Raw genomic sequence first — 21,846 nt, 5'->3', positions numbered from 1 at the left:
ATATAACAGCTTTCATTATTCAGCTAAACTCTATGTTGACGCGATATTAAATATTTGGAGAAATTGAGGAGAATCGTGAATCGAGGAAATGAGGATGGAAAATAATTTTTAGGTGTGCAATTTGATGAATTAAATTTAACATCGTCGAAAATGTAGAAAAGAGAAGGTGAAAGACAGATGACGATATACGCATGAATCGATATAATGATAAAATAAGATTTTATAAATAAAAAATTACGTTTAAGGAATAAGGAGTCATATTAGAATAGAAAATTAAATATGTAAAAATATCAAAGCAATTCTACTTTTAAAAGTAGAAAAATAATTTCTTTTCGGTAGTAAAAAATTATACAAGTTGATATTGAATTTTTATAAAATATTTAGATTTTACTATTATCTATTAAATATTTTTAATAATATTTAAATATACATAATTTAAATATTTTAGCTTACGACTGTGAAATCTAAATATTTTTATAATAGTAAAATAATTATGCTATAATGATATTTGATGAAAATTTTTATTGTTTATTATTTTTTTTTTTTCGATATAAATTTTGTTTTTATATTTAAATATTTTCATGATCAATTATATAATTACAGATGTTCCAGACTTTGTCACGGCGCATGCTTGGATCTGATTATCATCGATAGATCGTCATCGGGAAAAACATTGTCATAGATCATACGTTGCTATTAAATAATCGCCAGTTTTAACATGGATCTTCTTGGATCTATCTTCATCTTCTATAAAAAGGGGTAAGTTGTTTTTTATTTATTATTTTAATTCATTAAAATCAGAAATTAGTTTATATTGATTTCGAGGTTAGATGAATTTATTGGACACAGTGATTTATTTAGAGTTTTAGAAATTTTTTTAATATTTATTTTTTATAGTTTTTTCAAAAATTCTATTCAATAAAATAATTAAATTCAAATTATTTTAAACAATGTTTTGATATCTTTGATATTTCTTCTATTTTTTTTTTTTTTTCGTTTTAAGAAATGTTTTTGATAATTGAAATTTAAGCAATCATTATTTTAAAATATTTTATTGAAAATTAACATAGTATTACATTAAAATTTCATTCGTTGTACTTCAATTGCAATTATGATTTTATAACTCTTTTGAAAAAAAAATAGTTTTTCTCTTTATCAGCAAACGATAATAACGAGACAAATTATTTATTATTTTTATAAAAATTGATCATAAATATTTGAAAAAAAAAAACTATTTCCACTTCAATTTTTCCAAAATCAAAGATACCATTGAAATTATATAATTATATAAGAGTACATCGAATGAAAATGATAAAAAATTTTCTTCATCGATATTAGGCGGGAAAATCACGTTCGATATTGCATAAAATAAACGAAACAACGATATTATTCGCTCCAGAAAAATTTTTTATTTCTTTCTGATGCAATAACAACGAATCTTACATTCGATGGTATCAGTCGTATCTAGAAAATATTACAATCGTGACATGTTCTACACTACGAACGATGTAATATGTACAGAAGATTCTGTCGAACCAGAACGAAATTCATGCCCGATAAGAAGACGTGCAATCTCGACGTGCCATCGTCGGGGCTGTACACGATTTTTTAAAAATGAACACACAACGGCACGTGCGAGTTGCATTGTCTTCCTTATCGGCAGATGAAAATTTTGCGTTTTTTACGAAACACAGAATCTTTCAACGCGTGATTTTCAACAGGCGTGATACAAGTGCGTAACAATGTCTAAAGAATGATACGATCCATTCTTTTCTAAGATAAACTGACGTTAACTAGAAAATTGGCTAGATTATTCTTCGCGTTTCCACTCAGGCTCGGTTCATCACGGTTGTTGTTCTCTTCCATTCGTTATCTTACGACGAATATTACGAATTTTATTGAGGTATTGATCAACTCACACCAAAATATCTGGCATGACAGCACGTTCTTCTCTCCTCTTCTTTCTTTCTCGTTTTTTAAGTAACTTATTCGTCGATCGCCATGTCGATCGAAACGACGATCGAAGCGCCCTCATCTTGACGAATATTTTACGTAAATCTAACTGGAAGATTGGTGTGTTATATTGTATCCATTCTTAGCATCGATATCGATAAACACACAATTAACTACGAGATCGTGCACGTTTTCTCGAAAATGTGAAATTTCTTCGATGAACGAACGCGATTACTGTCCACTGGCAATCTCCTTCATACGATTTAGAGCTGAACCTGCCTTGAACCAGGAAATTTGTTGCTCGTTCAAGGTGTGATTTAACGTGATTTTGTCCACTTTGCCATCCTTGTGTTTGATTTCTGCTTGAACGGACTGTAAAAAGAAAAAAATTAGGATTAGACACGACTTGTTGAACGTGTTAGGACAGAATAGAATCTTTTGATTGGAAATTTGATCGTTAGCCAAGATTTTTATTTTATTCTAGAAAGGATATGGATTAAAATTATTGCATAGGAACTAAGGATAGGAATAAGGATTGCCTCATATCCTTGAATACTTGAATGGAATGCACTGATGATAGTTATATTAATATTAGATATTTTTAATGTTTCTTGATCGACTATATATGGATGACAAATTTAAATTCAAATATATTGCGTTGCATATTATATAGCGGGAAAACTAAAATAAACTAGAAATAGAATAACAATACAGAAAAACATTAAGGATACAGGATGTTTCGTACGAGAAGTTTATATGAAAAGAATGAATAGTAATTATGAATAATGATTAAATCATTGTAATCTATAGGAAAATCTAAATGGCTGTCTTATTTTCATCGTGAAAGATAATTAAATCATTAATGAAAACGTACTTTTCCAGGTGCCAAATCCTTTAATCCAAGAAGGCTGATCTTATCTGTAGGTTGAATCTTATCGTAATCACTAGCATTGGCAAAGGTGAGAGGCAACAATCCTTGTTTCTTCAAGTTGGTCTCGTGGATACGGGCAAAGCTCTTTACGATAATGGCACGGCCGCCTAAATGTCTCGGTTCCAAAGCTGCGTGTTCTCGGGACGAACCTTCACCGTAGTTTTCGTCACCAACTGCTACCCATTTGACGCCATTTTTCTTGTAATGTCTGGCAACGTCCGGAACTTTACCCCACTCACCAGTAAGCTGGTTCTTTATTTTGTTCATTTCACCATTTTCTGCATTCACAGCTCTACAAAATTTGTCGAAATATATATTTAAATTGGAATAATTGAATTGAAATAATTGAACGTGAAAGAAAGATCTTCAATCTTCAAATTTTTAAAATTTACCCGATGAACATATTGTTCGAGATATTGTCCAAGTGGCCACGATATTTCAGCCATGGGCCAGCAGCCGAGATGTGATCGGTGGTACATTTTCCTTTTACCTTGATCAAAACGGTCAAATCGGTGAGATCTTTGCCGTCCCATTTGTCGAATGGCTCTAATAATTGCAATCTCTCGCTCTTCGGGCTCACGTCGACTTTGACAGTGCTGCCATCTGCTGGAGGAGCGTCATAAGTGTCTTGGCCAGGGTCAAAACCACGGCTTGGAAGTTCATCACCTGGAATAATAATGGATTTTTGAAAAAATTTAAATATTAAAATTAATTGAACATTTGAACAATTTGAATATTTTTTATATTGTTTCTGAAACATTGAAACAATTTTTTGAAAAACATTTTTCTTCTTTCATTATTAAATAATCAAAATTAAATAAATACAAGAAAAAAAGTTCCAAGAAAAATAATGTTCGAAAATTGTCACTATGTAAAAAATACATTGTGAAATATTTTATAAATTCACTACATAAACGAGTTTTCTTCGAAGAACGTACTTATCATCGAAATAATTGTCTCAAGCAAAGATACGGAAGAACTTTGTTCTTTCCATAAAAAAATAAATAAATAGATTCACGAATTTTTTATCAATCTCTCGCTGTTTGTCCATGAAATAATCTCGCAAAATGAAATAATTACATCGTTTCTTCTCATCTTCAAATTGAATTAAATAATTTCAGAAACAAAAATTATATCAAATATTTCGTAATCTGATTCAATCCTCGTTAAATAAATAGTAAAATTAAATATAACGTTGTAAATAGCCAACGTTTCATTCAATATCAAAATCATATGCAGACATATTGATTAACTCATTATAAAATAAATATCACAGGTTGTGACTCATGTTTAACTGTCTGCAGACTAATAAAAAAAAAAAAAAAAATCAAATAGAATTCCATTTATATAAATTTATTAATGAAAATCCATTTAATGAATCCCTAATCAGCCACGATTTTGAATTATTCTTGACTAATGAATTAATTCTTTACTTGAATATTCATGCAGTTCGTGGTTCAAGTTCAAGATAATTAGACCATTGTTTAAAATTTATCTCACATAATAAGGTAAACAATGGAATATTTGTAATAAAATAATTAACGAATACGTCCTATTTACCGAACGGATCTTTAAGAAGGAATTCCTTTCCATCCTTGGCCTTGAGCTTATCGGTAACCGGATTAAAGTCCAATCGGCCAGCGAGCGAAAGAGCAGTGACGAGTTCAGGGCTGGTGACGAAAGCGTGTGTCGCGGGATTGGCATCGTTTCGACCCGTGAAATTACGATTGTACGATGTGACGATCGTGTTCTTATCACCCTTCTTGATGTCTTTACGATCCCATTGACCGATGCAGGGCCCACAAGCGTTCGCCAACACGGTGCCTCCAAATTCTCGAAGAATCTCGGCCTAAACGAAAGGACCTTAAGTTGCTTAAATGGTAATTTTTTCAAATAATTTTATTGTATTAACGATATATCGATTTTAAAATTTTGCAATATTGTAAATTAAGCATTTTTAATATCTCTTCTTAGCTCTACTCCCCTTCGTAATATCTAGAATTTTTCCAATATGTTTTAATATTATTCCGTTTTGTAAACTTGGCCAAATTTTAAAACGCATCTTAATCGAATCGATCTCATTGTCATCCAGTGATCCCCCGATCACGAGAATCGACAAGTCACTATTTTTTCCCTTTCCCATTGTCAAAATACATCGAAGCCAAATTAAGAATTGGCGTGGGTCGCGTAATTTGTTTCTAAGCGACATGTACCAATGTCTGGCACGGGTTCAAAGTAACTGTGCAACTGTTCCACCCGATCCTTATACCAAAGCATCGTTCTAGAAATATACGTATATACTCACTATTCCGTCGCGTTCGATCGTGGCACGAATTTGTTCCGAACCTGGCGTGACATTGAACGCCGATTTCGCTTTTAGTCCATTATCGATGGCTTGCTTAGCGATATTAGCGCAACGACCCATGTCCTCGTAAGAGCTGTTCGTGCAGGAGCCGATCAGGCCGACCTTGATCTCGTTAGGCCAGCCATTCTTCTTGGCAGTTTCACCTGGTTGGAATTAGTGCAAATGATGCGAGCTTAGCTTTTCTTCCTTTCTTAAATTCTTTCTTTCAATTTTATCTCTTTTCTAAATTACCTCTTGTAACAAAATTTATATACCAGGAAAATTTTAACTAACTTCCAATTCTTCAAGTTATTTCGCAACGAAGAAGTCGATTAATTGATATTACAAGAGGATCCATTAAGTTTAAGAATTAAAAGAAATAACTTGGATGAAAATTCAATTCAATTAGATTACTCACCCAATTTAGAAATGGGATGAGCGAGATCGGGCGTGAACGGCCCGTTCACGTGTGGCTCCAACGTAGAAAGATCGAGCTCGATGATCTGATCGTATTTAGCGTTGGCGTCGGCAGTGAGAAGGCTCTTCCTGTGTAGATCGGCCGCGTTTGCGATCTCGGATCGTCCAGTTGCCCTCAAATAATCCTGCATACGAAAGTTGTACGGGAAGATGGATGTTGTGGCGCCAATCTCGGCGCCCATGTTGCAAATGGTCGCCATCCCAGTGCAACTTATGCTCTCGACACCTGGCCCAAAGTATTCCACGATGGCCCCGGTTCCTCCTTTCACCGTCAGGATACCGGCCACCTTGAGAATGATGTCCTTAGGACTCGTCCATCCTTTGAGGGCCCCGGTCAGTTTCACGCCTATCACTTTGGGGCATTTCAACTCCCACGGTATGTTGGCCATCACGTCCACGGCGTCAGCCCCACCTACACCGATGCAGAGACAGCCCAAACCGCCGCCGTTCGGCGTGTGGGAGTCGGTGCCGATCATCAGCAGACCTGGAAATGCGTAATTCTCGAGGATGATCTGATGGATGATACCGGAACCAGGGTTCCAGAAACCGACGCCGTACTTGGCACCGGCCGTCTTCAGGAAATTATAGACTTCCTTGTTGATGTCCTTGGCGCGTTTCAAATCTTGCTCGCCACCCACTTGGGCCTCGATCAAGTGGTCGCAGTGGATCGTCGAGGGTACGGCGACTTTTGGCAGTCCTGCGAGGAGAATTTAGAATTTTCGGTAAAATATCGAGCATATTTTGCGTGGTATTATGTAGCAGACAGTGCAATTTTGTTATTTCTCGAAGTTTAATGTAACAAAGAAGAATTAAGGATTCTTTTTCTATTTCTAGAGCAGAAGGCTTTATTTATTTATTATCCGATCCACAATCGTTGAAAAATTCGTGAAAAATTTTCATAAAGTATCTTATTGTCGCGTACATAATTAATTCTGATAATTCTGATAATTCTGTTGCTACGTGCTAAAAAAAAAAATATTATAGGAAGATAAACGATTGTATCATTTATCTGCTGTTAACTGGAGGTTATAAATAAATATAAAACAGCGTAAAATATAACAGCATATAAAGATCGAAGCAGAGCGAAATACAAAATATTTGAAATTGCACTTGAACTGCCATTCAACTGTTTGATATTGGAATACTCGTAAAGTTAGTTCATCATTAAATTACTAATATATTTTTCACTATACCGGAGCTGATAAATTGCAACATGGCCATCTGAGCAGTGGCATCCTGCATAGCCACTCGATCTGGTCGCAATCTGAGATAAGTGGTTCCACGTTGGATTTCCTGCTTGTCGGGTTCATCGAGATGAGAATATAAAACTTTTTCGGACAACGTCAGTGGCCGGTTCAATCTGGAACGATTTTATCACACGGTCGATTAAGAAATCAAGAGTAAATAAAATACCTTGGACAGAGAGGATAAATATAATTATACTCGCCTCTTTCTCACTACTTTTAATTTCTCCTCCAACTTGTCGTAAGGGAGATAACTAGTCGAATCGAATTTGGACATTGCCACCTTTTGGGCGGCAAAACTCAAGGCGCTCGCGCTGAAACATCTTTGCTGGATGTCTGTCACGAATATCGCAAGTTTCTGAAAAAAAAAAAAGATTGGTAATTAATCTTTCCAATATAATCTTAAATATTTATATATAGTATATCTTTCAATCGAAAGTAAAAATTGAACTTTAAATTTTAATAAGTCAACATTAAAAAGAAAATATTTCAAGAGAAAAGAGAAATTATATATTTATAAATATATATTTATATATTTATTATTTATATTAAATTAATAGATTAAATTTATGACAATATAAATTCAAATACTCGTTGATCGTATTGTACACAATTTTCGATATGCTTCACACCGACGCGTGTACAATCAGTTTTTGTTAATATCAATTTCGCAGATAAGTCGAACATATTCATAAATAAACCTAACCAGAAATTTATATTAGTCGAATCGTTATATTTTGATTTATATTTCATATTTAAGTATAACGATTTACTAAACATTTAATGATAACTGAATAATTAAAATACTAGAATTGTTTTACTATGTGTCTATTAGCTTGTTACGTATAAGTATGTACACGTAACGTAATAGTTGCGAATATATATACAAATATATATTCATCATACATACAATATCAGTTACGTAATTCTATTCTAACATAGACAAAGATTTTTTTTCATCGTGATCCTGAAAATTCTGCGACGAAAAAACAAATATTTCGAAAAAGAAGAAATAAAAGATCGGACAACGTGTATTTTTCTTATCTTGTTTACACGTTTTTATCACACGACGAATTATCGAAGCTTGCCGTGAAAATAAGAGGATCAAATTACCGAACGATGCATATTTTCCATTCATCTTTACCCGCCATGCACGCCAAACACTCCTGCGCAATGGCCGCGGACCTAACCTCCAATTTTCTCAAAAATATACCCAATATATGAATAGTAACGTCGAAACAGATTATGTAACGCGTCGTATATCTTTCAAATCGTCTCATTCCTATAGATCATCCGTGCACAATTATCACCGCGTCGCAATTTTTCTTAAGGAGTAGCCAAACTTCTCCAGAACCGCCATTATTTTAAAATAACATAACCGAACGTTTATCGAAAAGCATCGCAATTCTCGACTCAACTCAATAAAAATCGTCGTCAAATTCTCTTCGAACGTGTCAGAACAGAAAGATGTAACGCGATATCACTTAATTGAGATAATCGCAGGAACAAAGTGGTGCAGATAACGATTAATTACACGAGTCTGGTCACTGGAGATTATTGCTCTCTTGGAGTTGTTAATTAAATCAAATTAAAAACGTATTATTATGGTTATTCCAATTAATGATCGACCTATCCACCACTTAAACATGACACGATCGACCTTGATAACGGGGTCAAGCGGTCAAAATTATGGATGGATCGTAGAATGTTATTTATTTATTTATTTATTTATTATTCTCAAGTTATCGATATCGTTTTATACGGAGAAGTGATGGAGCATACCTGATCCCGAAGGATTCGGGTGCAGTACGACATTATGCTGGATGAAGATTCAGCCTCCCGATGACGTTGCGACTCGTGAAACGAGGTTTATAGGTGGAGGGAAGCGCAGGCGTGTGACAAAGAGGAGCGAAAAATCGCGTCTCGTCTCGTGGCAGTCCTTCTCAAACCGGCCACTAGAGAACTGAGTGAAATTCTGCTCGGCTTTCTCGTGTCAATGCTGCGGGGCCACGCATGCGCCCCTTTCTATATTTGAATACGAATTTTCTGAGAACGACTGGCTGGCGCCTCCGCTATATAGATACGTTTCACGAACAGACGTTTCATGACACTTTCGAGCAACCAATCGGAGTTTTGGTTGATCGGATCGTAACAGCTGTTCATTCAGCTCGTCACGGCGCAGATGCCGTTAAAGTACAGTTTGGTCAATTCAAATTCGTTGTACGAACGATAGATTCGTCGAAGAGAGAGCTAGAATTGGGCAAATTTTGTCGAGACACAGAAGAAATAATGAAATGAGGAGCGTTGAGATTTTGTTTGGATTTGAAATTTGCGAAGGATAGAAGTGTGGTAATAATTTTTGAGAAAATTCTGTGAAAAATAAATATTATAATAATACGCATAATATTCAAATGAAATTTTTACTTGTAATTGGAAATGAAGTCGTAAAAGTGTTCGTGGTTACAATTGAAAAATAATCGACGATTGTGTATGAAAGTTTCAGTAGAATCGATGCAATCTAGAAGAATTTATTGGGTCAATCATTTTAAATTGATCTATAATACACGTCTATATATAAATCATTTGTAAATTACTATTGTTTTCGATCTTTCTTTAACACTGATCGTCCTTCTCTTTTTAGTGATGTTTTATTGATCGAAATGTACTATAGTCAAGTTTAGTAGATAGCAGCGCAGCGAGTGTTATTAAATGGAACTTATAACTTGTAATTCAAAGAATTCCCTATAGAGGGCAACTAAGTCTCTATTAATCGATCAAACTTTGAGATGGATTTCGATACGTGGGAAATTTAAAATTGATTTCGCTTCGATATTTTAATATAATTTTAAGTTATTAAATTTTTCAATTAATTTAAGATATTAAAATAAAAAAAATATAAATCAAGATGAGAATGATAAAATAGATGTGAATTTAAATATAAATTTTACAAGAAAGATTGCTTTGTTATTATTCAATTAATTATTTATGAAAATAAATAATAAAAAATTTTATATAATAAGGCCTGAAGAATGAGTTTAATGGAGCAATTGTTTCAACATTCTTGCTACCTAATTCTTGCTACCTAATTCTTGCTCCAATCAACGTTATTTTTATTTGCAACGTCATATCAGTTTATGAGTCTCTTCGATGTCAACAATTGCAACATACAAATGCACTTGTACTTGAACATTGTACCATATATATCGAAATATCTTATGAAGAATAAATCATAATTCTGACATAGTTAAATATTATATTACGCGTTAAATAATTTCAGAACAATAACAATTAGTTTCATCATCATAAAAATGTGGCACGCGCTTGGAAAATACGCAAAGATAATGCTCCAGATTACTTTTATCTATCGATATAATTTCGTTGTCAAGAATTGTCGTAAGAATTCCAGTTCAGAATTGAAAGATAATAATTCGAGGAAAAAATTTTTAATGAACAGACCAGAAATTTATCATGCATAACGCAATTTCACGAAACAAAGAAAATTTTAAATTTTAAATTTTAAATTTCTATTGAATACAAGTATATAGTATATTAAAATATACTAAGCTTTAATAATTATCTCTTTTACAGAATATTAATTCTTGATGCAAAATATAGTGATTCATAAATAAATATACTCAGAAGAAATACACACATTAAGATAAAAGTTATAAATAGATAGAAGAAACTGGTTTCTACGACAATTGTAAAAATTCATCGTAAACTCTTAACGAATTTTTACATTTTCTACATTGTCAACAATTTTTTTCCCACAAAATTTATTTTCTAAACGAATGAACATCATCATCAAGTCTATAAAAATTTTACTGTTAAAATTAACAAATTTTCAAGTAAATCAAATCTGTCACTTTTAACTCCTAATATAATTAAATAAATAAATTAATAAGTGACTCCAAATATTATTTAATTATATAATTATATAACATAATTAATAATAAAACATAACATAATATAATTACTCTGAAATTTTTAATTCGTATCTCGAATATATCTTCAACATTCAAAACGATATTGCACAAATCATTCGTTATCGTAAAAATATATTCCAAAACTCAAAAATCTTCAGTAGATCGATCGATTAAATCGCTTTATTAAAAAAAAAAAATCATAATCCTCGTAATAACCCGCATAATATTCTATTTCCAGATGAATATCAAACACGTCTCGCCTAATCTAATCGATCACAACGACAATAATGATCGAAAAATCACTTTTGCCTTCACTTTTGCCGGGCATGGCCGCCACGTTTACTCTCTCCAACCCGAATCTGGAGTACGGAGGAAGGAATAAAAAACGAAAGTGGTCGCAGAGGTAGAGGGATTCGGGCAAAGGGATAGGCTTTTGCAACTCGTCACCATGGAATTTGCGAATGTCGATCGAGTTGATAACTCTTGATGACGATCTTAAGATCTCGACCTTATATCCCAGTGACGATAATGCGATTACGCGGGATCCATACGAGTTTTTTTCGCCTTGATGGCCGATCGAAAACGTTCGAGTTCGTGATATCGAGATGGACCTCGATTTCGAACGTTTGTCTGCCAGAAAATTTGGCCAGAATCGATTTGAACCGGTGATTCGATACGTGATGCACACTTCGATCGATGCATGCGTCGATGTGTTGAAATAAATATAGGGATGATATAGAAAGTTTCTTTATTGTTTTTGAGTACAACTCGACTGGTTGTATGGATGCAACTGTGATGTGGATACATTTGAACGTAATTGTAAGATTTTGCAAAGAAATTATTTAAATGAATTTTTGTATTCAAGGCCCATAATTTATTATTACACGTTGCGTTGGCTTCGATGATTATGTTATCGCGATAAAGGAATGTATTTAAAAAGAAATTTCAATGAATTGGCATTGGGAGAAAAATCCTTATATCGTTCGTCTTTGAGAGGAAATAAATGTTTTTCCTTAATTGCTCGAATATTATTCGAGGTTGAGAAGGAAACGAACGCTCATTTTTGGGAAATGAGGGCAGACACGTGGGATAAACTTTAATTACCAGAAACTGGTAATTAGACTAGTTTTAGAAATTAATTTTTCCCCTTCCGAGTGGATGAATCATCGAGAAAAAAAGTGTTGTCGACTTTGACAAGAGTTGGAGAATTCAGAAAATTCAGAAAGATATATTCCATTGTTGATGAAATTTTTTTTACAATATATAGAAAAAGAGAAAGAAAAGAATGTTGAACGATTTCTAAGATGAAATGTATAAATTAATTCTTAACTTATTGAGGTATTCTTTAAGGTATTCTTCATCTATAGAAGAAGCACTATTATTAAAATTCTGCAAAGTTTGATCATCGATTACTTCTATCTCACTACGTCAACTACGTTATAAAATCAGGTGACATTTCCATTGTTACGGTAATTGTTCGACAATCTTGCATTACACAGGGTGATCTAAATATCCATCCCACGAACAGTGTGATCGTGTTGTATTAAAGATGAGATGTGTAACACTTTTCTACGAACGCGTAGGAACAATAAATAATTCGCTTCTGAGTAGTGTGAAGTCGATAATCTGTAATACGATGATCAACTCGTAACAACTGATGTAATGTAAAATCTGAAACCTTGATATTTCGAAACACGATTGTCAATGCATCGGTATGCGCACGAATCCCTTTAATCTTTTGCAGTCAGACTTTATTGTTAGAAGAATAATAGAAATAACTTTTGAAATTATATAGAAACCAGTAATAATATGCAATTTAAATAATAAATTCCATGTGTATTAACACGCATATTTCATTAAAACTTGGAAATTTTATGAAGAATATTTCGTAAAAAAAAAAAAAGAAAAAAAGAAAAAAAGAAAAAAATTAGATATAACTCCCTATTCTTATCAGAAAATTAATAGATACCATTGGTGAAATTTTCGATAATAATATTGCGATATTTCTTCAGAAATATAAAAAAAAAATCGTTTGATCCTCAATGAAAAGAACTAACACTTATATAACACGATCCAAGTTGACAAAAATTAAGACTTGGTAAAAATGATAAAAAAGATTACCATTCACACGGATTTACTATCCGTCAATTTTATTTTTCAATCTGTTGGCGAAACCGATTGGCGAATGATAGTCTCTCCTCTTATGCAAAAGTGTTAAACTCGTTATCGTGAAACGGATGATCGAGAGAGCCGAATAAAATTGATTCACTGGCGCGCGATCGCGTAGGGTTAAGAGGGTATTATAACAAGATTATGCGAACAGGAGAGAAGGTTGAATGGGTCCTTGACATGATTAACTCTTGTTGTAGGTGGACCATGTTTCGACACGCTCGCGTTGATCCTGCCCTCCGTTGTTCCACGGACAGGATCCTTTCGTTTCCATTCCGTGGCGAACAAATTTTCTGGCAAACAAATTAGTCAATTTACGATGTAACACACTTTCGATCTTGGTCTCGTTACATGATGCGTAAGCATGCATGTTTCATGATAGTTTCGGCTCGTTTTTTCGGGATTAAAACACTCTTGAGATCGCGTAATTTTTGGCTGGCAATGATTTTTTCCCCCCCGTTTTTTTTTTTTTTTTCTTTAGCGAGGATAATAATACAGTAAATAAGAAATATTTTCGCACATTGTTGTTACGTTGTAACACACGAATATGATCGAAGTCGTAATAATTTTGAAACTGAATGGGAACTTGATTATTTCTCTTCTTTTTTTTTTTTTTTTTTAATGATTTTTTTTTATGGAATATTTAAAACTATATTGTTAAGCTTGTGTATATAAAGATATAAATCGGATAATCGAAGACACAATTTTCGAAGAGAAGAACAAGGCTTCGTTCCTCCTCTCTTTCTTAATCTCGTTCCCTCTTTTTTTCAATTTTTTTAAAGAATACCATCGAACGATACCATCGAGTTTATTATCGTTATAATAAAGATATCGCAGAATTGTGGAATCATTACATTTCTAGATTGAGATCTCCATCATTCATCTCGTCTTTTTTTTGTAAATTTTATTATTTCCATTCTATATGATTCGAGTACTATTTTTGTGAAATATACATACATACATATGCATATTTCTGTGAATTTTTAAAGAGTATCATAAAGGCATGAATAGAGAAGAAAATGAGGCTTGTTTAAGTACGTTCCTTTGAAGAATTTTAATCGGCAATATTAATTTTTTAATTGTACATTCTGGAAAATGACACATATCCCATGTAATAATTCGTAGGAAGAATTCTTAACAAGCGAAGGACTTTGGCGTGATGGCCAGTTACGATAGAAAATTACGAAACACCTTGTTTCAAGGGTGGGAATAAACTTCGTTTGTTCTATAGAAGGTATTCCATGTGTCTAATGTCGAAATAAAAGTGGCACACATGCTTCCTGTACGTTCTTTTATTATCTCACAATAATTTCTTTCTGCCGATTGTTATATTCACGCCAACGTCGAAAAGTGATAGATAGAACTCTGCACCACCAATTCAAAATTATTGGATCAAATTTTCAAAACGAACATTTAAATCGTAATCCTTTAATCATGCATACGTCTCTTCTTCTTTGAAATTTTATTTTTACAATGGTCCACAATACTTTCAAACCGTGCCAAATATGATGAATTTCCTGCAAACAAAATCCAACCAAACCCTAACCAAATTAAAATATATTTAATTCACAGAAATATGCATATGTATGTATGTATATTACACAAAAATAGTATTTGAATCATATAGAATGGAAACTTTTCCTCTTCCATATCTCTCTTGCGATCAAAAACTTTTGAACTTTTCCTTCTCCAAATTCTCTTTATCGCGTATAAAAGCACAGCAAAAATAAGAAAAATCTCTCTCAAACGAAAACCTTTTTTTCTAATAATCAAAAAAAAATCAACTTTCTTTCTTTCAGATCTCGATTCTGGAAAAGGAAAAAAAGAAGAAAAAGGAAAAAGAAAAAAAATACAATGATCTTGAAACATATTTCAAGGCGCAAATAAAGAATCTCTCGCAACAAGGTCCAGTCTCCATAAAGTAAACGAGTTTTCAAGTTATCTCTCGAAGGTCTGGGTTAGCGGCAATGGACCGGCCTTGCCGATTTGACAATGTCGATACGAACCGGTGTCGAAGCTCAGCGACATCGAAAACGGGGGCACGTAGGGATCTGGCGCCAGGGTGGATTGCATCACCTGCCACCAGAAGCTGTATATCTTCGCAATATCACAAATGTATACTATACCAATGCTTGTATACATATACCTATGCCTGTCGAATAGGTTTGTCACTAGCCTAGGGAATCGTGTTAAGATGTTAATCTTCGTTCACCACGGGGCCGTAGATGAAGTGATTGCTTAATTGTGAATTATTCAGCCTTCAGATGTTAAGCCCCTGGTCCAATGAAGCAATTCGAACGGCGGTAAACCCTGGAACAATGCCGTTTTTTTTTCAATCGCTTAACGAGGAATCGTAATTGCAGATGGGATTCAGAGTTGTATAGTTTGAAAATACCGTGACTACGTCTCTTTGATGTATTATTTTTAAAGCGGTAGTAAAAACTGTGAAATTGTGGAACTGTGTTTTGGTGTTGCTTGGTACTTGAGATTTTTTTTTTATTGTACGGGGTGTACATAAAAGAGATTTTTTTCTTTTCTTTTCTTTTTTCCTTTTTTTTTTTTTTTTTTTTTTTTTTTTTAAGAAAGTTGAAAGAAAGAAAGCAAAATATTTTCTAATGACATTGTGTCAATTGTCGTGTAAAATTAATGTAAAATGTATCGCGATACGATTTTCAGTTGTTTCTATCTCCGCAGGGGGGACCGATCCTTTTCGGTCCTTTGGGTGGTGGCGTACCCACGGACCTGAGCCAAACACACGTTCATTTTCTCTGAATCTATCGGTTGATTTCAATTCAGATTTCATTTTGCGATAAAAGATTAAATAAAACGTAGTAATCGATAAATAGAATTAATAATAATAAAAAAGAAATTTGCATTTCGCGTTATATTTAGCATTAACTCGGTTTCATTTTTAATATATATATTTTTTTTTTTCGTTCCTATTCAAAAATATTTATTCTATATATATATATTAGTTTTATTACGTGTAATAAATCTATTTATAAATGTGATTCATATCATGACGCAGAATGGAAACTCGATTATCCACATCCTGAAATACATCCCTTAAAAACTATCAGAGAAAGGATGAATATTCTCGATTAGTGCTCAACCTGGCTGAGTAATCAAACGATTGTTGAAGAAATTTAGAATCGTGTCACTGATACAATACGATATCATTTCAAGCCGGTGAGTAAGTTGATTCACTTGCATTCGAACTGTTTTACTATCGTGCACTATCTTTGCAGGAATGAGTCACAATAAAATGTATAATACAATTTAAAAATTCGAGAGATAAATTTGTATTTCATCCTGTGATAACAACAAATTAATATAAAAGAAATGGATGAATATATTTCCATTCTTTTTTTTAATTTTATTATTCTACAATCGTCTTTCGAAAAATTCACATAACAAATTTGTCTCCACGTCAAACACGAACGTCGTCCAATCGCGCGCCTTCTCCTTTCAAACGTCAATGTTCCCTCGGTCGAACATTTTTTTTTTTTTTTTTTTTCTTCCAACTATCGAGACCATTCCCTAAGGCCATCCTATTAAAGACGTAGCCCCCAGCATCGTCGAACGGCAACGACAATTAAGAGTTAAAGAATAAGTACCTGCCTGGCAAATTTACATGCACACAAGAAACGAGCACTGATTTCACTCGTGCAATTTAAATAATCGTCATACATACGAGCTCTTATTTTTCATAAGAGAAGTGGAACTGTGAACGTGATTACGCGATAGTTGTTACGCGATTGTTTATTTTTTACCTCGGATCGAAAATTTCTGTGTATAGATTTTTATTTTTATAGATTTTTAAAAGAAAATTATTTGATTGTAACGTTCAAAACGTATTGCAGATATTCTTATGTAATATTTTTTTTTCCTTTCTTCATTTTTCGGGATAATAATAGCGTAGTTTTCACTTTTCCATTTCATACTCTTTGTATCATTTGTGATTAATATTTCAGTTAAATTAGCATCGTTGAAAATACAATTGGTGATGTAATAATATTTGATTTACACATCAAAATTTTCAAGTTGGAAAAATCAATTTTCCAATGGTATTAAAACCAATACGAATTCGAGACATAATTGTTAAATTGGACGAAATGAAGAGATCGTGTTTAATTGGAGCATTAAAATCAATCAACACCAGAACGTGTTAAGTCATCAAATTAACAACGACACAAAACTACTTAATAACCAGGTAAAGAAATTGTCGAAGTAATGATCGATGTAAAAAAAAAATTGATCGATTTTGTTTATTATACTGAAAGTATGGAGAGATCAAGGCGAGCTCATTGACAGTGGTGTTCCGTGAAGCATGCCGGCCGACCGTGGCGATAGTTCGACCATGACGAGTCACATTCTACCGGAGAAATGTGAATGTGTAACGTAATCGTAAATTAGACGACAGCCAACCGGCGGTTCGAAATTTATTCCTTTCCCCGAAACAAAGGTAAAAATTTTCAACGGTATGTGAAAAAAAATCTTCAATCTTGACCCATATCGAAATTAATCAACAAAATTGATTAATTCGAGAAATTGAAATTTATCATTTTCATCGGGATTAAATTAAATTAATATTTGTTTTTCAATTTTTGAATTAACAAGTAATAAAAAAATAGAAATTGTATTTCGATCTTAATTCGATATTAATTTAATATCTGCTTGTACTTTATTTCACGATAACAAAATTATTACAAAATTATATTTCTCGATAATCAACGATTCAATTATTATTATATGATACATACACATATTATATGATACATACAAAATGATGGTGTATCTCCTTTATCAGAATGGTAAAAAATCGCTCGTATAAATATGTCACCCCAAGATACAAGAAAAGAGACGCGGAGGATTAATGAGAAAAATCGGATCGGATACTGGATTTCTAAATGAAGTCCAAATTTTTTTTATGGGCCTCGTATTTCTGCCAATGATCCGGTCCCAATGACCGAAACATGTTTACTTTAACACCCATTTTGATTTTACGAGCTCATTGTATCGTTTACACACGGTATACAAGCTCGTTACTCGCAACTCTCCGTGTAGTTGGATAACGCGAAGAATTGCGAGTTTTAATTTTAGTACGGAATACTGGTTCTCCGTGAACCAAAGGACATTATACGGCTTGTAATTTGACAAGGAATGAAAGTTTGGGTAAAAGATACATCTGCGAAACTCGGGTTAATCTTTTTTTTTTTTTTATTAAACGTAGAAATTTTACTTTATTATGCTTATGGATGGAATGTGTTGTTTCAATTCGAGGACGATTGGAAATTTTTGGAATTAATCTTCATACGTAATTAATTTTCAATTTTTCAAAATTGGCCTGTTAAAATTTTCCGTATAATAATGATTCGGCATAATTTGAAAATAATTTCGAAAATTGATTCGATAAATTTTTATATTTTACTTTAATTTGATAAAAGGATAAAAAAGGATGTTAAATATTCCTTTTATAAATAAAACTCATGCTAAGATTTTCTATATTTAATAAAAATTTAAGTAAAACGCGTTTCATCCAGCAAAAATAAATCGTTTAATTAAATAAACGTCCAAACGTTTGCATACATACAAGTAAAACTTACATCAAATATATTTTTCATGCAAATGGACACGGATGTCCACACGTTTTGTCAACGCCAACTTTCGCCATTTATCTACAGCTATTGTTCCTTAATGGCGTCTGTCTCTCTACCAAAACGGTGCATCGATGCTTCACCATATCGCAAGCTCATGAATTATGCAAATACATACATCTCACTGTGTCACGTCCCCGCTAAACGATTTGATTAATCACCATTGATGAATTATTCGAACAATTTTTGGCGAATGATCAATGTCCATTTTCGGGAAAAGTTGATCCTTTTTCGATTGGAAATTTGACTTGGATCGATTGCATTAAGACTTTGGACGAGTTTACAAATAAGAATAAAAAGATTTTTAAAATTTTGAGCAAATTTTGAATGTTTGATTGTATACAATAATATTAACTCTGAAATTATCAAATTAGTCAAATTGACTATTCTGATTTCAGATTTTTTGTTTATGCAATTAGTAAAAATATATTAATTTATTTAGATAGAAATGTACAGTGACTTACTTATTTTTTTGTTTCTTTTGTATTTTGTTTTTTTATTTTTCTAATATGAAAATAGTAAAGGATATTATATAATACGACTAATTATACAATATCCAGCTATTTGACAAATTTAAAATTTTAATGAGCCAAAGAAACAAATTCTCGAAGAATCAAAGTACGTCAAAGTATGTCATAGTACATTTTACACGCGAACAAGTATCATTTTTGTCGCTCTCCGCGCGTAAATACAGTTTGTCAAACAGTTACACTTTTACTTCCTCGATCCATAGAAAGTATTTAGGGAAGATCAAGATCGTTTTTCGTTATCTCGATCGAACATGGACATGTCGACATCATCCACTGGACAAAAAGCTTGGTTGTTTGTTTTACCACTTTTAAGGTGGTACTAAAGATACTATGTGTACGATTCGAGGCAACTTTCTTTCCTGCCTATGATACCTCATTGAAAACTGGACTCCTTCCGTGTACTTTTGTTTTAATATTTACTTCCCCCCATCGGTTAACGTCGATTAAGTTCGCAAATATATTGACGTTTCAGAGATGCGTATTCACACACGTAATCTCTGCGGTTAATCGACTCTGTGGAAAGAAAAATGAAATCGATCCGAGAGAATTAAACAAGTATTATGCACGGGGAAAAAATTTATATACACGTGTTTGCGAGAGAAAATTATACGCGCGTCTTAAAAAAAAAAGATATCCGATAGCTTATCGTTCTTTCTTTTAATGGAAATTAATTAAAACATTTATGTAGTAATATTTTATTTTCTAATTAACGAAATTATAAAATACTATTCAACTTCTATTCAACGTTATTCTATTCAACTACTATTCAACGTTCAAGTTTTAAATTGATAATTAATTCTTTCACATGTTTGGATTTATAAATTACATTTGTAATTATTAATTATTAATGACATTTGTAAATTATTAATTAAAAAATTAAAATTGTTTTGATTTGTTCTAGATATTCCAATGATATTCATTACAATGAAAGAGAACATTTCCAAGAAGAATTATTCTTCGTCCATCGTTAAAAATAATTCAAATTTTCTCCGAATAAATTCCTGTCCTCGCATCATCGTCAATGATATAACACCCAAGGGTATTTATGATACTGGAAGATTTAAGAAGTCGTTTGTTCGAAACGGGTTACGAGCATCCGGTGATAGTGAAATAATTGTTCTTTCTCTCCTTTTTCCATTTGCCCGACGATCTAAGCGATCCTATTAGATCACACACGAGCGTAATTTCACGATTCAAGGCCTGACACGTACCTTTCCGTGCGTATCCTTCGTGATCGAATAATTTTACAATAGTTCGAATTACGCAGTGACGTAAGACGAGATCACGATTACTTTTAAATGACTGTGCGAAAGTTTTTGTATCGTTAAAATAACGGTGGATTAACACCGATAGCGCCGATATATATGGATGAATAGAGAGTGTTGATTGATGGTCGAGTGACAATGGTGGAAAGAGAAACTAGTTAAAACTTGATTTCGTAAAAAAAGAAAAAAAGAAAGAAAGAAAGAAATAAAAGTATAAGAAGGATTAAAATTATGTAATAATTTAACTCGAGGGTGAGTTGAGAATTTTAATGATAAGTTAACTTATGCTTGTATTTTGTAGAGTGAAAAAAATTAATTGAAAATAAATTTTTATGAATATTAAATTTCGATTCGACGAATTAATGATGTTTATCGGAGGATATTTTAAATTTCTCTCAGGAAATGTTGGACGAGAAATCGAAGAAGTATAAAATGTATTTAAATAATGGAAAGAAGATCGTTTATTGAATGATTATTGTGAAATATTCGATGTAAATCAAATCGGCTTTGACGGTACGTACTTATCCTTCAATAGTTACAGATTTTATTATACGAATATCATACCGTAGATCGAAAATTTATTACGATAAATCCTGGATATAATTCTTTCTCGTTATTAAACCTTAATCCAACGAGACGATATTTGTTACAGAATATTTCACAAGGATATACACACAGTAAAGATACAGAGTAGATGGAAAATTTATTAAAATAAAAATAAATCTTCGAAATAATAATCCCTCCAATTGATCTTCCGCTTCGTATATTCATTTTATTTAAATATTATCAAAAAAATATCATCGAAGATAATTTTCTAGAACAAAAATGAAAATTTAATCACTCTTTCGCTCTTAATCCTTCTCGTACAAAAATTTCCATCGCTCGATCTATCCATCCATCCGTCCATCCATCCTTCTCCACCGATCGTTACGTTTCAAAATAACGAAATAACACGTTTCCTAAAAAGTCAATACTTTCCTTATTGGCGCTAATATTCGAAGCCGGACCGGATGGACGAGAAATATAATTCACCGGGTATTTATGCGCGCGCCTGTGGCGGCGCTGAAAGCAACCCGCGGCTGTGGAAATGGGGTGTCATGGCGTGTGACGTAATTGTGGAGAAAGTGGAAGGCAGAGAGAACAGGGCTCTCCACGAAACGGACATCACGGGTGCTACCAACGTCGGAATGCGAAGAGGCGAAATGCGTTCGGAGGTGGATCGATTACGTAAAACCCGATTTCGACCGTGTGTGTGCGCGCGTGTGTGTACCAGGCGACGATTTAATAAGGTAGGGTTTAACCCAGGATGGGGAGGGGGGAAGGGGGACGAGAACGAATCCATCGGTGTGT

The 21,846-nt window shown here is 33.1% G+C and overlaps 1 protein-coding gene and 1 pseudogene across 1 annotated transcript; one reads left to right on the top strand and one right to left on the bottom strand.

Annotated features, from left to right (window-relative positions):
* Positions 1-627: 627 nt before the first annotated feature.
* Positions 628-20,725, top strand: LOC122719440 (annotated as a pseudogene).
* LOC122719437 (probable aconitate hydratase, mitochondrial) lies at positions 1,387-8,930 on the bottom strand. The gene is made up of 9 exons (XM_043945223.1): positions 8,732-8,930; positions 7,153-7,307; positions 6,899-7,065; positions 5,647-6,402; positions 5,190-5,392; positions 4,445-4,733; positions 3,277-3,550; positions 2,828-3,176; positions 1,387-2,325 (listed from the first exon to the last, which is right to left on the bottom strand). Exons 1-9 carry the CDS (start codon positions 8,762-8,764, stop codon positions 2,185-2,187), a joined length of 2,367 nt encoding a protein of 788 aa, XP_043801158.1. The 5' UTR covers positions 8,765-8,930; the 3' UTR covers positions 1,387-2,184.
* Positions 20,726-21,846: the final 1,121 nt, after the last annotated feature.

The sequence above is a fragment of the Apis laboriosa genome, unplaced genomic scaffold (assembly GCF_014066325.1).
Source record: "Apis laboriosa isolate Shangri-la unplaced genomic scaffold, ASM1406632v1 scaffold78_cov150, whole genome shotgun sequence".
Taxonomy (NCBI): domain Eukaryota; kingdom Metazoa; phylum Arthropoda; class Insecta; order Hymenoptera; family Apidae; genus Apis; species Apis laboriosa.
This window is presented reverse-complemented; position numbering and strand designations above follow the sequence as displayed.

Excerpts from the sequence above, each read along its gene's own strand:
- LOC122719437 (XM_043945223.1), bottom strand. The coding sequence starts at position 8,764 with ATGTCGTACTGCACCCGAATCCTTCGGGATCAG. Across the intron at positions 4,734-5,189 it reads CGATCGAACGCGACGGAATA|GCCGAGATTCTTCGAGAATT; the intron begins GTGAGTATATAC and ends CCTTTCGTTTAG. Across the intron at positions 3,177-3,276 it reads TCGAACAATATGTTCATCGG|AGCTGTGAATGCAGAAAATG; the intron begins GTAAATTTTAAA and ends CAAATTTTGTAG.